General features: G+C 45.1%; 1 protein-coding gene and 1 long non-coding RNA gene across 3 annotated transcripts in view; one reads left to right on the top strand and one right to left on the bottom strand.

Annotated features, from left to right (window-relative positions):
* Nucleotides 1-5,981, bottom strand: LOC129708357 (uncharacterized). The gene is made up of 3 exons (XR_008725331.1): nt 5,798-5,981; nt 4,811-4,934; nt 1-2,019 (listed from the first exon to the last, which is right to left on the bottom strand). It is a non-coding gene; the product is annotated as an uncharacterized LOC129708357 (long non-coding RNA).
* A 524-nt stretch (nt 5,982-6,505) lies between these two features.
* The window catches only part of gga3b (golgi associated, gamma adaptin ear containing, ARF binding protein 3b), a 31,003-nt gene continuing 21,716 nt past the window's right edge, over nt 6,506-15,792 (top strand). The window contains exons 1-2 of one of the 2 annotated variants that reach the window (XM_055654035.1): nt 6,506-6,585; nt 13,793-13,877. In XM_055654035.1, coding sequence (XP_055510010.1) covers nt 6,546-6,585; nt 13,793-13,877 — 125 coding nt within the window. In that variant the 5' untranslated portion in view covers nt 6,506-6,545. The remainder of the gene's footprint in view (nt 6,586-13,792; nt 13,878-15,792) is intronic. The other variant, XM_055654036.1, reaches the window with a different exon arrangement.

Raw genomic sequence — 15,792 nt, 5'->3', positions numbered from 1 at the left:
AGGTTTTTTCCAAATGGTGTGAAGGTAGCCAGTACAAAGAGGTGAAGAGGCTGGGGAAAGAGCTGCCACGTGGTTTATAGATCCAGGTGAGGTGTGGTAGATGGTGTCAGGTGAGAGAAAGGAGTAAAAATAACAATAGAGGTTGGTATGTGGTAAGTGGAGGTTACCTGGGGCTGAACATGTTGGAATCCAATGGGAAAGGAAGATGGACTTTGTAACTAAATAAGTGGGGAGGGGGGAGTGAGCAGATGTGAGCAGTGGGATGAGGGGACACGATGGACCCATGGTATCCAAGGTAAGCTGGCAAACTGCTTCCAGGATTGGCTTGACAATAGGAGACAGAGAGTGTTGGTAAATGGTTGTTTCAGATTCAGATTCAGATTCAATTTAAATTGCCATTGTCAGTGTACAGTACAGAGACAACGAAATGCATTTAGCATCTCCCTTGAAGAGCGACATAGCAAACGATTTGAATAAATAATAATAAGTGTCCGGGGGGGGTGATTGGCAGTCACCGAGGTACGTTGTTGAGTAGAGTGACAGCCGCCGGAAAGAAGCAGTTCCTCGACCTGCTGGTTCGGCAACGGAGAGACCTGTAGCGCCTCCCGGATGGTAGGAGGGTAAACAGTCCATGGTTGGGGTGAGAGCAGTCCTTGGCGATGCTGAGCGCCCTCCGCAGACAGCGCTTGCTTTGGACAGACTCAATGGAGGGGAGCAAGGAACCGGTGATGCGTTGGGCAATTTTCACCACCCTCTGCAATGCCTTCCGGTCGGAGACAGAGCAGTTGCCATACCATACTGTGATGCAGTTGGTAAGGATGCTCTCGATGGTGCAGCGGTAGAAGTTCACCAGGATCTGAGCAGACAGATGGACCTTCTTCAGTCTCCTCAGGAATTCTGTAATTGAATGCCTGTGGTTACACTGTTGGGATCATTGATGTTTGTAATATTCACATATAACATGAATATGGATATGGGAGGCATGATAATTAGGTTAGGATGTGGTAAAAGATTTAGAGGGATATGAGGGAGACCTTCTTCATCCAGAGAGTTGTAAGTGCCTGGAATGTATTGCCTGAGAGAGTGATTAAAGTTAGGTCACTGACAGCATTTAAGTTGTGCTAGTTAACTACTTGACTACCAGAATCGGCTTGGCGATGAAGGTCATGGACCAAGTGCTGTGAGATGGGATTAATACAGAAGAGTGCCAATGGTACCACAAAGGTGGACAAGTTGGGCCATTTCATGCTGTATCATTCTATGACATGAGACACAGCTTTTGTACACAGCCTGTGATTCAAGTCTGAATGCATTACTGGGGCAGTAATTGAGGCAGGCACAATTGTAGTGTCCAAAAGGAACTGCGGGGGACTACAATACAATACAATACAATTTAATTGTCACTTGAACCTCATAGAGGCTCAAGTGAAATGTTGTTTTCTGCAGTCATACATACAAGAAAAAAAAAAGACCCAAGACACAACACAATTTACACAGACATCCATCACAGCGCATCTCCACCTCGCTGTGATGGAATGCAAAAAAAACGTATCTCTCCCCTGCACTTCCCTCTCCCCCCGATGTCAGTCAAAGTCAGAGCCCCCGGCGGGCGATAACAATTGTCCCGCGGCCATTAACTCCGCGCCGGGTGATGCAAGGCCGCGCTCCGGGTCTTGTTGGAGCCCCCGGGCGGGCGCTGCCAAAGTCCCGCAGCCGTTGAAGCCACGCCGGGCGATGATGTAAGGCCCCGCTCCAGGTCATCCTCGACCCCGCTACTCGGGCGGGAGAAGTCGCCGTTGCGGAAGCCCCGAAAAGCGGTCTCCCAGCAGGGACCCGCGGGCTCCCGGTGTCACTGTCCACCAGACCTGCGGTAAGCCTCCGAATCTCCGAGGGTCGGGTCGCAGCAGCGCGCCACCACCGCTCCTCCCGCTCCGGACTCGGCCAGCTCCGTGATGGTGAGTAGCTCCGCAGCTCCGTGACTGGAGCCCCAGGACGTATGTATAAACACTGCTGTAATTTCTACATGGTGAAACCAAAATGCATAAAAATGACCTTTATTAAAATCTGACAATGTGCACTTTAACCACATGTATTTTTTTCTATTACAAATCTCAAATTGTGGAGTACAGAGGCAAATAAATAAATGATAGGTCTTTGTCCCAAACATTATGGAGGGTACTGTTCGTCCTCAATTCCCCTACTCTGGGTAAGAGATTCTGTGCATCTACCCGATTTATTCCTCTCATGATCTTATACACCTCTATAAGATAATCCCTCATCCTCCTGCACTCCAAGGAATAGAGACCCAGCCTACACAAGGACTTCCGAGAGCTCAGACCTTCTAGTCCTGGCAACATCCTCGTAAATCTTCTCTGAACTCTAGCTTGACAATATCTTTCCTATAACATGGTGCCCAGAACTGAACACAATACTCTAAATGCAGTCTCACCAACGTCTTATACAACTGCAACATGGCCTTCCAACTTCTATACTCAATACACTGACTGATGATGGCCAATGTGCCAAAAGCCTTTTTGACCACCTTATCTACCTGCAATGCGACCTTCAAGGAACCATGCACCTGCACTCCTAGATCCTTCTGCTCTACAACACTCCTTAGAGGCCTACCATTCACTGTGTAGGTCCTGCCCTTGTTTGACATCCCAAAATGCAACACCTCACATTTCTCTGTATTAAATTCCATCAACCATTCCTCAGCCCACCTGGTCAATCGATCAAGATCCTGCTGCAATCTTTCACAACCATCTTCACTATCTGCAAAACCACCCACTTTTGTATCCTCAGCAAACTTGCTAATCTTGCCCTGTATGTTCTCATCCAAATCATTGATGTAGATGGCAAACAGTAACGGACAGAACATCGAACCCTGAGGCACACTACTAGTCACAGGCCTCCAGTCCATGAAGCAACCTTCCACCATCACCCTCTGCTTCCTTCCAAGAAGCCAATTCGCTAACCATTCAGCTATCTCTCCTTGGATCCCATGCGATCCGACATAGAAACATAGAAATTAGGTGCAGGAGTAGGCCATTCGGCCCTTCGAGCCTGCACCGCCATTTAATATGATCATGGCTGATCATCAACTCAGTATCCCGTACCTGCCTTCTCTCCATACCCTCTGATCCCCTTGGCCACAAGGGCCACATCTAACTCCCTCTTAAATATAGCCAATGAACTGACCTCAACTACCCTCTGTGGCAGAGAGTTCCAGAGATTCACCACTCTCTGTGTGAAAAAAGTTCTCCTCCTCTCGGTTTTAAAGGATTTCCCCCTTAACCTTAAGCTGTGACCCCTTGTCCTGGACTTCCCCAACATCGGGAACAATCTTCCTGCATCTAGCCTGTCCAACCCCTTAAGAATTTTGTAAGTTTCTATATAAGATCCCCTCTCAATCTCCTAAATTCTAGAGAGAGTATAAACCAAGTCTATCCAGTCTTTCTTCATAGACAGTCCTGACATCCCAGGAATCAGTCTGGTGAACCGTCTCTGCACTCCCTCTATGGCAATAATGTCCTTCCTCAGATTTGGAGACCAAAACTGTACGCAATACTCCAGGTGTGGTCTCACCAAGACCCTACACAACTGCAGTAGAACCTCCCTGCTCATACTCAAATCCTCTTGCTATGAAAGCCAACATGCCATTCGCTTTCTTTACTGCCTGCTGCACCTGCATGCCTACCTTCAATGACTGGTGTACCATGACACCCAGGTCTCGCTGCATCTCCCCCTTTCCCAATCGGCCACCATTTAGGTAATAGTCTGCTTTCCTTTTTGCCACCAAAATGGATAACCTCACATTTATCCACATTAAACTGCATCTGCCAAACATTTGCCCACTCACCCAGCCTATCCAAGTCACCTTGCAGTCTCCTAGCATCCTCCTCACACCTAACACTGCCCCCCAGCTTAGTGTCATCCGCAAACTTGGAGATATTGCCTTCAATTCCCTCATCCAGATCATTAATATATATTGTAAATAGCTGGGGTCCCAGTACTGAGCCCTGCGGTACCCCACTAGTCACTGCCTGCCATTGTGAAAAGGACCCGTTTACTCCTACTCTTTGCTTCCTGTTTGCCAGCCAGTTCTCTATCCACATCAATACTGAACCCCCAATGCCATGTGCTTTAAGTTTGTATACTAATCTCTTATGTGGGACCTTGTCGAAAGCCTTCTGGAAGTCCAGATACACCACATCCACTGGTTCTCCCCTATCCACGCTACTAGTTACCTCCTCGAAAAATTCTATAAGATTCGTCAGACATGATTTACCTTTCGTAAATCCATGCTGACTTTGTCCAATGATTTCACCACTTTCCAAATGTGCTGCTATCCCATCTTTAATAACTGACTCTAGCAGTTTCCCCACTACCGATGTTAGGCTAACTGGTCTGTAATTCCCCGTTTTCTCTCTCCCTCCCTTCTTAAAAAGTGGGGTTACGTTTGCTACCCGCCAATCCTCTGGAACTACTCAGAATCTAAAGAGTTTTGAAAGATTATTACTAATGCATCCACTATTTCTGGAGCTACTTCCTTAAGTACTCTGGGATGCAGCCTATCTGGCCCTGGGGATTTATCGGCCTTTAATCCATTCAATTTACCCAACACCACTTCCCGACTAACTGGATTTCACTCAATTCCTCCACCCCTTTGACCCGACCTTCCAGAACAGCCCACCATGCGTTTGTCATGCACTTGTGAATAATCCAAGTGTCAAGTCAAGGAAATAATGATCAAGGCAGTTACTATCTTGTCACTCCCCTTTCCATAACATATGAGGCTCTGGAATACCTTTTGCTGAACTGATCCCATGCCTAACTCATGCAGCTGTGTGTACTGTGGGATAGGAACTCCAAGCAGGTCCCATCACTGCCCTCTCCCACTGAGGGCACTGCCTCTGAGATTCCAGTTCAGCCTGAAACAATAGAAATGTGTATTAGCTTCTCCTGTGCCTGCCAAACTCGGTGACGCCAAATGTTGTATGAAAACTCCACAACTAATTTTACATTTAGTTCCAGTAAGGATCAGTCATGGCCCAGGACCACTTCAACAAATCTCCCTCCTGGAGTTCGGGTACTTTACCTGTTTGGACAACTTGGATCTGGCAAGTCAGGCTAAAGGAGAGCTGAGGCATGGCCAAGACTTTATTAAATTAAAAAAACTTATTTCCCCTCCACAGACACTGCCTCACTCTCTGAGTTATAGTGTCATAAGAGGCCTCAGCGAGGAATAGGTGGTAGTCAGGAGCGCAGTAACATGGAAAGCTTCTTGAGCAAGGTGTAGAGGAGGTGGAATTAAAATAGGAAGGTGAGGTTAGTATAGATAGGCATGATGGTCAGCAGAGTCAAGGTGAGCAGAGGGAACTGTTCTACAACTCTCTCCTCTTTGAGTTCTACCATGATGTTCCTGATCAATGTGAATGCTCGCTTCTCTTTTACATTTTTAATCTTCCCCCCTTAATCATGCACGAGGCTTCTATATCCTGGAGATATTGGTTGAACTTTCATTCTCAACTTCCTAAACGTCAGGAGGTTGAAAAAAAGGCTCACAGAATATTCTTGAGAAAGCCATTTTGTGGACTGGATATTTAGACCAAAAGCTGTCAAGCACTGCTTCAGCTTTCCACATGCTCAACCGCAATTTCAGGTAAGAACTTGATGTTCAATACCACGCAGGCCTGTTGGCCACAATCCAACATTGAAATACAAAGGCAACCCTCTTTGCTGCAACCAGAACTAACTAACCAGAACTTCAGAACTAATGTGGAGTGAAACTCACACAGAAACTACTAATTGCTTGCTGTAACAGCCATCATGCCATGGATTGCTTCCCCTATCCACTCTATCCAACAGCAGTCCCTGCACCTCCCCGAGACCCTCACCTTCATTTTCCTACAACTCTCCCTCGTTCGCATCAAGATCCCGTCCCTCAGACCTCTCCACCCACTCGAACTCCCAATCCATTTCACCCTCCACATCCCGTAACGCACCACTCTCCTTGCTCCCCCACACCCACTCCCACTGTTCTTCTTCCTCCACACCCCCTCCAACTCACCCTCCTCCTCCACACCCCTCCCACTTTACTATCTCCATACTTCCACCCTCTCCACCTTTCCATCACATTGCCCTGCTGCCTCATTCCTTACTCACCTTTACCCCTTTCCTCTTCTATTCAATCCCCATACCATCTCTCTTCCTCTCAGCTCCTCCTTCTTCACTCCTCCCTTGCCCCATCTCTTTCTTTTTCTCTTCCCTCTCCCCATGCCCTCCCCTCCCCCTCCCCTTTTGTCCTCCATCCCCCCTTGCCCCCCTCCCTTGTCGCATCCTCCCCTCCTCATCTCTCCCCACCTCCCCCCTCATCTTTCCCTCCCCCCCCCCTCATCTCCCCCCCCCTCATTTCCCCCCCCCCCTCATCTCTCTCTCCCCCCTCATCTCCCCCTTCCCCCTCCTTTGCTCCCCTCCCCTCCCCTCTTCTCGCGGGCACTGGTGCCGTGATATCGCGACGTCTGGGCCATGTCGCGGGCAACATGGCGGAAGCGGACGGGGAGACGCTGGAGTCCTGGCTGAGTGAGTATTTGTTCTTCATAATGACAACACGAGTGAAGGGGAGGAGAGAGATTAACAGCAATTACAGCGGGGAGGCGACGAGCTGCCAACATTTATAAAACAGGTGCGGCGAGAGGTTCGGTACAGCAATAATTATAGCGGCAATTGAGTGGCTACAGTAATAACAGTGACGGTGAGGATTAACTGACTTTTTACACAGAGTTACTTAAAGCAACGATGCCAGGTTGTGAGGGGTTGCAGTAACACGGGGGTGGTGAGTGGGTTACTTACTGGGGTGATACAGGGTGGGGAGGGGTTTGCTGACAGTAATTAAACGAGTGGGAGGGGTTCCTTGCAGTAATACTGCAGCTGTGGATGGGGGTACTTAGGTGGTGGTTCTTGCAATAGTAATGTTGCAGTGGTGAGGAGATGCTTACAATAACAATTGGATTCCTGGGAGTTGGTCCTGGAGGGGAGGATGCTCCACAAACTGCGGAGCATCCTGGACAATACAGCTCACTCCCTCCATGACACACTGGTCAACGTGAGGAGTACCTTCAACAACAGACTGGTTCCACCAAGATGCAGGCCAGAACGCCACAGGAGATCCTTCTTCCCTGTGGTTATCAAACTGTACAACTCCTCCCCCTTCTGTGATGGGGTAGACCGAGACTGACCCCCCCCCCCCCTCCCCCTCAATCTTTACACATCCCCAATCCTTTCCACTTGTCACTTTAATTTCATGTTTCATGTATTTTGTGTATTTATGTCTATTGGCAGATCAATTTACCTCCTGGGATAAATAAAGTTGTATCGTACAGGGATGGTGGTGGGGTTACTGACAATAATACGGAAGTGGTGGTTGGTTACCAAAATAATGCAGGATTGCAAAAAGTTACTGACTATAATACATGTGTGGTGGGCTATAACTTACAGTTACAGTGTAGCAAGAGATCATTTACAGTAGTGATACACAGATGGGGGTTCCTTATATTGATAGTACAGTTTGGTGAGGTGTTCCTTACAGAAACAATACAGGGGCAGCAAGGGATTCGGCACAGTAATAAATCAAGTTGGTAATGGGCAGTCTACCATAATAATACAGCAGAGTATATGTGTTGTCTATACTTAATATAGGAGAAATGAAGGGCATCCTCCACCATTGCACAGGTGGCCTCAAATTACAATGGAGGAGAAGTGAAGAGCTGCCACAATAATAACACAGGAATGACAATGCTAAAGACGTGTGAGGGGTGGGTTTACGTGCACTAATAATACTGGGGATAAGGGTAATAATAATAATAATAATAATACGAGAGGGTATAGCTTTAAGGTGGGGAGAATTTAAGGGACATGCACAAGGCTAATCTTTTGCACAGAGTGGGAGGTGGCTGGAATGTGTGGCCAAGGTTTGGAGGTTGAAGAAGATACGATACGGACATTAAAGCGGCATTTGGGCAGATACATGAACGTGCATGAAATGGAGCGATATGGATCATGTGCAGGCAGATGGGATGAGTTTAATTTGGCACCCTAGTTCGTGCAGATTTCATTGACTAAATGGGCCTGTTCCAGTGCTGTACTTTTCCATGAGTTGGTCAGCTCTAAACTTCTAAGGAGGAGGGGTTATCTACACTAGTAGTACAAGTGGGTCGAGGGATGGTTGGGTATTTATAATTGTGGAAGTAAACTTACTACTTTTTATGCAACAGAAGAGACCATTTAGCTCATATTGTCTATGCCAGTAACTGGTATTTTGCTGTCCATTATTGGAAATTACAGCAGTTAGAGCACAGCAATGGGGTTTTTTTTTAAACAATGTGAATTTCTGTTTTGATGCCTTGTCTTTGGGTGAATTTTATTTTCCTGGCCTTTTCTTTAATCCTGTAATTTAATTTTACGGCCCCTGGTTGCGCCCCTGGCCTTCTAATCAACTTGTCTTCCTCTTCTGTTCTGACGTATATAACAACAGCCTAACCAATTTTTGCACATAACAAAACTTCATCCATAATTACTCCACATAACTCTCCGCTACACCCCATGAATTGCTTGGGCAATGTTATTAGTGTATTAATCTGAAGCATCAAGTAATGTGCCTGAAACCTGAGTATTTCATACAGTTTGGCAATAGTGTCCTTACCCTTGCATTCTTCATATTGTACCACAAACTCAACTGAGTGACTCCAGATAATGGTTTGATTTTCTAGGAGGCTTGTGAAGACGTTATTTGTCTATGTTAACAGCAGTAAATGTTCTGAGCTTTTCCTGTTGGGCCAGGGGTAATAAAGAGAATGTATGAGGTGAAAATAGATTTTTTTTAAATAGGTACTGGGAAAGTAACCACATTACCTAGGATGACGTCTATGTCATTGAATAAATGACCAAAGGGGAACTCCCAGAGGTCTGGAATAGAATGAGACACTGCCTGTTAGAAATAGTCTGGTCAACGATTCAACTTAATGATATAAGCATTTACATAATGATTTGGATATGTGTAAACAGTAACAAGTCAATATTTGCAAATAACAACAAACCTGTAAATGTCATATCCTATTAAGGGAAAAGTAATAATAGATCAGAAGCCAAATTGCCCAACACTTTAACTTCCACTCCCATTCCCACATAGTCAATGGAGGAAGCCCAGGACAGAAAGGTCAGAGCCTCAGAAAGAACAGCACCTCATGTTTCGCTTGGGTAGCTTACACCACAGCAGTATGAACATTGGCTTCTCTAACTTCAAGTAGCCCTTGCTTTCCCTCTCTCTCCTTCCCCTCCATCTTCCCAGTTCTCTTACCGGTCTGAAGAAGGGTCACAACACGAAACGTCACCCATTCCTCAGATCAGAAGACAACATAAACTGGGAGTTTGGGCAGGTGTGGCAGGTAAGATTTAATTTGGGGAAGCATTAAGTGATGCACTTTGTCCAGAAGAAGAAGGACGGAATATATTACTGTTTTGAAAAAAACAGATGGACCTCAGGATACATATGCATAAAGCTTTGGTATATATATAAGCAATGTGTCATAAACAGGGAGGTTATATTGAGCCTTTCTAAAGCCTGTGGTTTGCTCAGAACCGGGATATTGTGTCCAGTTCCGATCCCCAGGAAGCAGGTGATGATCCTTGAGAGGGTGCAGAGGAGATTTTCTGCAATGCTGTTATGGGTGCTTTAATGTTCACCTGGAGAGGTTGGGATCATTTGTTGAGATGTACAAGATAATGACCATTTAGAAAGGATAAATAGAGGGAAGCTGTTCCATAAACTAAAGCCCACGCACACGATAACAAAGCTTCACGTATATGTACCCTGAGGGCAAAAGACACTAGGGACATGAGAGAAAAAAAACATTTTGCACACAACAGTTATTTTTAAGCTTATTGCTTGGAACAAATAAATACTTGTAGCATTTTTCAGGGCTACAGGTTGGTGTTGTGGATTGATTAGGGTGACTGGATTCGGTCAAAATTATTCTCCAGTTCATGTTAGAAAATGCACCCATTCATTTGCTATCAGATATTGGGGAGTAAACATTGTTTCAGGTAACTGGATCATTAATGTTAAAGCCTGATGTCCGTGCGGATGGTTCCATCTTTTGCTATGGAGAGTAGATCTGTAGTGCATATATTTGTTGGCCCCATCCCTCAGCCGCATCAATTGATGCTCTTACTCAATGAGTTGAGATTAAGTAGCAGCATTTAAGAAAACAAAAACACATTTGCCTGTATTAATAATTGAGGCATAACTGCAGTTGTCATTGAATTACCAGAACAATGAACAGTCTTGAACTATTGCACCACAGATAGACACAAAAAGCTGGAGTAACTCAGCGGGACAGGCAGCATCTCTGGAGAGAAGGAATGGGTGACGTTTTGGATCGAGACCCTTCTTCACACTGGTTAGGGATAGTGGAAACCAGAAATACAGCCAATAATATGGAGAGATAAAGAACAATGAATAAAAGATATGCAAAAAAGTGACAATGATAAAGGAAACAGGCCATTGTTAGCTGTTTGTAGGGTGAAAACGAGAAGCTAATACGACTTTCCAATTTGCATTTTATCTCACTCTGACAATGGAGGAGACCTAGGACAGAAAGGTCTGTGTAGGAATGGGAAGGAGAAATAAAGTGTCCGGCAACCAGGAGATCGGGTTGGTTCAGGCGGGCGTTCAGCAGGTGTTCCGCGAAACGATCGGCAAGTCTACTTTTGGTCTTGCCAACGTCCACATCTTGAACGGATACAGTAGATGAGGTTAGAGGAGGTGCAGGTGAACCCATGCCTAATCTGAAAGGACTGTCTGGGTCCCTGGACAGTGTCGAGGAAGGAGGTATAGGGGCAGGTGTTGCATCGTGAGGGAGGTGGGGGGAGAACAATGGAGGACCCGACATGGGGGGGGACAACCATTTTTAAAAATTATTATACAAATACTTTTATTCAAAAAATAAAAGTAAGCATACAAAGTATTAACACAATTAAAGACGGCCTATGTTGACAGTTTACAAACAAACGATCATCAAATAAATATAGTTTATCAACAAAACACTCGCCCTCCCGCGGCGACCAGCGTTCACGGAAGGCCTCCAAAGTCTCCGTGGACACTGCGTGTTCCCTCTCGAGGGATATGCGGGCATGGACGTAGGCCCGGAAAAGGGGCGGGCAGCCAACCCCGGTGCAGCCGTCGACTCCCGCTACCTGGACCCGCAAATGGCCGTCTTGGCCAGTCCCAGGAACAGACGGACAGGGAGACCCCCCCCCCCCTCCCGACCCCGACCCTCCCATGAAGGGGGCGAAGAACAATGGAGGACCCAGCGTGGGGGGAGAACAATGGGGACCCGATATGTGGGAATCGCTGTGTATGGAAGGTGTGTGGGGGGGGGAGAACAACAGGAGGTTTCTTTATGATTACAATCATAAAGAAAGTCCATCAACGCCTCTACTTCCTCTAAAGACTGAGGAGATTCAGTATGTCCATGAATACTCTCTTGAACTTCTACAAGTGTACAGTAGAGAGTATATTGACTGGTTGCATCATGGCCCGGTTTGGCAACTCGAACGCCCAGGAACACAGATTGCAAAAAGTCGTGAACACTTCCCAGTCAGTCTCGGGTACTGATCTCCCCACCATCAAAGGGATCTACAGGAGTCGCTGCCTCAAAATGGCAGCCAGCATCATCAGAGACCCACACCACCCTGGCCACACTCTCATTTCACTCCTGACATGATAGGATATGTAGGAGCCTGAAAATGCTAATGTCCAGGTTCAGGAGTAACTTCTTCCCAACAACCATCAGATTATGAAATGTATGCTTTGAACTACATTGACTTTGGGGCATTGTTTTTGTCTTTGCACAATTATTATTTTTTACAGTATTATTACTGTGTTTACAGAGTGCGAATGCAAGTAAGAATTCCATTGTTCTGTTTGGGACATATGATAATAAAACACTCTTGACTCTTGAAACAATGGACTTCCTGTTGAAATCTATCTGGATTTCCATATACAACTCTGGACCTGCCAATTACTTAACTACCATATGAAGAGGAATTTAAGGAAGGTTAATAAATATACACATCCTATAAACAAGTTTAAAAAAAAGATTACTACAATGATAGAGCAGGTTCATTTAAAGTAATGAAGGAGGCTTGAGAAAATGTTAACGATTGATAAAGAGAAGACAGGAATATCTGCACAGATAATATAGAGAAGATAAGAGGATACCTGCAGTAATAACACAGAGAGGTGAGTGCTTTTACAGTATACAGGGAGGCAAGTGAATATTTAGAATAGAATATTAGGGAATGTATGGGGAGAAGAAGGTGTCAGTACATGTAGGGAGACAAGTGGATATCTGAAGCAGTACACGGGCATTGAATGAGTACCTGCAGTAGTGAGGAGGAGTTCAGGATGTCGGCTGCTGATACGGTTTTGCAAACCAACTGCTTTAGGCTGATTCGTCCCTCCAATTTAACACCATTCCTGAGATGTTTGTGAGGAAGAGCTTGCGATACGAAATGAGGTTATTACTGGCAAAGCGATATGGTCGGTAAGGGAATTTGGGGATTAACGTTTACCGATGAGGAAGGAATGAGGGTGGTGTGTGACTTGGAGATGGTGGTGTTCTCTTAACTTGATCAGGGTGAATTTTCTGCTGTTTTATCTGATGCCTTAATGAGTTTGCTCAGTTTTATTCTCGTAAAAAAAATATTTTAACATTGAGGATTTGTTACAATTTCAGATTCAGATTCAATTTTAATTGTCATTGTCAGTGTACAGTACAGTTGCTCATCTTTAGCGACATCGATTTGAAAAAAAAATTTAATAACATGGAGGTCATCGAGTTACAACAGAATGGCTTTATAGATTACTCGATGCTGGGCGGCAACGGAGAACCTGTCTCCCGGATGGTATTACTCAGGTCTGGAGTCAGCATCCTTGGCGATGCTGATGAGTGGATTGCTTTGGACAGACTCAATGGAGGGGAGCGTATTCCTTCCCCTGTGGGGATGTCAGAGAAGCAGGTTGGTTTATGGATAGAGGCAGCGTATCCTTCCCCTGTGGGATTCAGAGAAGCTTGGTTTATGACAAAACAGTTGCTTCCATTACTGAAAACAGAATTTTAAATTATATTTAACTTCACCAGCTCTATTGTGGGCCATTTACATAATGTACTGCAAATACTCATGGAGTACTCCATACCTCTCAACCCCATAACCTCTACCCCGAAAGGGGCAGGGACAGCATGTTGTTGGTAACGCCACCATCTACGGGTCCCTCTCCAAATCACACACCACTAGTGACTTGGAAATTCCTTCCTCCTGGCGGGGTTTAAATGCTGGAGCATCTCCTCCATTAACACTAAGGGAGTAGTTTTGCCAAAGGAATTGCAGCAATTTAAGAAACGGTTCAATGCCCCCTCTCGAGGCTGAGCAATAAATGTCAGACATGTCCTCATCCTGAAAAAATGGCTAAATGACAACAATTACTTCATGCAGTCTAATCCACTGGGGACCACCTGCTATTCCAATCTCATGTTTCCAACACCCACAGGTTTTGGCTTCGCCAAGCTGTTGTCCTCTCCAGGTACAGGGAAGAGGCATCTGTGGAAAGAGCTTCAGTGTGGGTTTAACAATGTGTGACAACAATATTTGTCTCTGTTAGTTGTCCAGTACTTGTGAGGTTAGGTTGTCCAGAGTATTGTAACTGACTGTGTATTTTACCCACCTGTAGATAAAGCCACTAATCCTGCAAATCGGCAGGAAGATTGGGAGTACATCATTGGCTTCTGTGACCAGGTCAATAAGGAGCTGGAAGGGTATGTAAATAAATGTATATGTTGCACTTATATACAGTATACTGATCCGAAGATTCTATTCGTTATTTGGGCTAAAAGTTGCCTTTCTCCTGATATTTAGGACTGGTAAAAATTAACAGAAGAACAAAGGAAAATGATTATTATCTAGTTGGCATTGGATTAGAAAAAATGCAACAGGAGTAGGTCACATCATCTTCACCACCACCAAGCCTGCTCTCTTTACATTAGGTTATGGAAGAATTCTGCTTCAAGTTCCTGTTTTTGTATGTTCCTTGTGTTTCCTGATTTCAAAGAAAAGCTGTTGATCCTAGCATTGAAACAAACAATGTATGGCCCTCAAGTTAGAGAGTGCAAAACAGCCATCTGACTAAATATATTTTCCTCAGTCTTTCTCAAATTGATGTCACAATGGCTGCTATTTGTAGAAGAGAGTTTGGATCCTATGCCATGACTGTGCCCCCCAGATTCTGGAGAAAGCAACTACCTTGTCAATCCCTCTGATGTTTCAGTGAGGTTACCTCTTGTTCTTCTCTTGAATAAGTTGTTCTCCAGTTAGTATGAGCCCATCTCACTCAATCTCTCTTTGTAAATTAACTTCCCTCATCCCAGGAAGCAAGCAATCTGTGCCTCACCACCTCTAGAGCAAGTTTATACATCTTTGTGTACAGACACTAAAATGGTACAGTGTGTCCCATGTGTGGTTTCACAAAAGCTCTGCCTGGTTGGTGTTCTGCTGCAAACTCACTGCAGCCTGTTTTTCCCATTTTACTTTGCATTCTTTTTACCAAGCTGGCTAATTTTGCTTTTTTTCTGAACATCTATTTTTCTGGCTTCTCTGCTACTTGCAGCCTCTTTGTTTACACCATACCTGCCTTCCATCTCGGTCATTAATATACTGTAGATTGTAAATAGTTGAAGCTCGGTTCTGCTCATTATGATGTTTTGCTACCTGCAAACTGAAAACAATCTGTTTATCCTGCTTTGTTTTCTGTTCTTTAACTGATCCACCCATATCTCCAGGGCCTAATGGGATCTATTGAGGGTGTCAAGAAAAGAGATTGTGGGGGGGGGCTTGAAAACATCTTTGTATATTCTCAGGCCACAGGTGGGGTCCTGGCGGATTGGAGAGTAGTTGTTCCTTTGTTCAAAAGGAAAGTAGAAATAATCTAGGAAATTGTAGGACTATGAGCCTTGCATCAATGGGAGAGAAGCTATTGGAGAGGATTCTTCAGGATAGGTTTTACTTGCATTAGGAAGAGAATGAGATAATTATGAACAATTGCGGCTTCGTCCAGGGCAGGTCATGTTTTACTAAAAGCCCTGTCCCACCGTATGAGTTCATTTCAAGAGCTGTCCCGAGTTTTTAAAAAAAATCAAACTCGCGGTAAGTACAGAGAATGAACGTAGCGGGTACGTCGGAGCTCGGGGACGTCTCTTAGCGCTAACGGCAGGTACTCGGGAAGACTCGCTAACGGCAGATAAGCACAGGAAGACTTGTGAAGAATTTTCAACATGTTGAAAAATGTCCACGAGAGCCCCGAGTACCGACGAGTTGCCATTACCGTAAATCTCCGAGTTTGAAACAGGGCAAACTCGGGAGAACCCTTGGAATGAACTCGTACCGTGGGACAGGGCTTTAAGTTGATTGAGTTTTTTGAGGAGATGAGATGACATTTAAGAGCAGGGCATCAGATGATGTATACCAGCATTTGAGAAAAGTCTCTCATGGCAGGCTGATCCAGGAGATTAGGATGCATGGGATCCACCGTGACTTGATAGTTTGAAATCAGAATTAACTTACCCACAGAAAACAAAGAATAATGAGGGAAAGGGGCAGGACTGACCAGTGGTGTTCTTCATAGTTCTATGCTCGTGTTTGTGATGTACACAAATGATTAAGATTTAGAGTTAAATT

The sequence above is a fragment of the Leucoraja erinacea genome, chromosome 23 (assembly GCF_028641065.1).
Source record: "Leucoraja erinacea ecotype New England chromosome 23, Leri_hhj_1, whole genome shotgun sequence".
Taxonomy (NCBI): domain Eukaryota; kingdom Metazoa; phylum Chordata; class Chondrichthyes; order Rajiformes; family Rajidae; genus Leucoraja; species Leucoraja erinaceus.
Note: the sequence above shows the minus strand (reverse complement) of the source record. Positions and strands in the feature narration are given on the sequence as shown.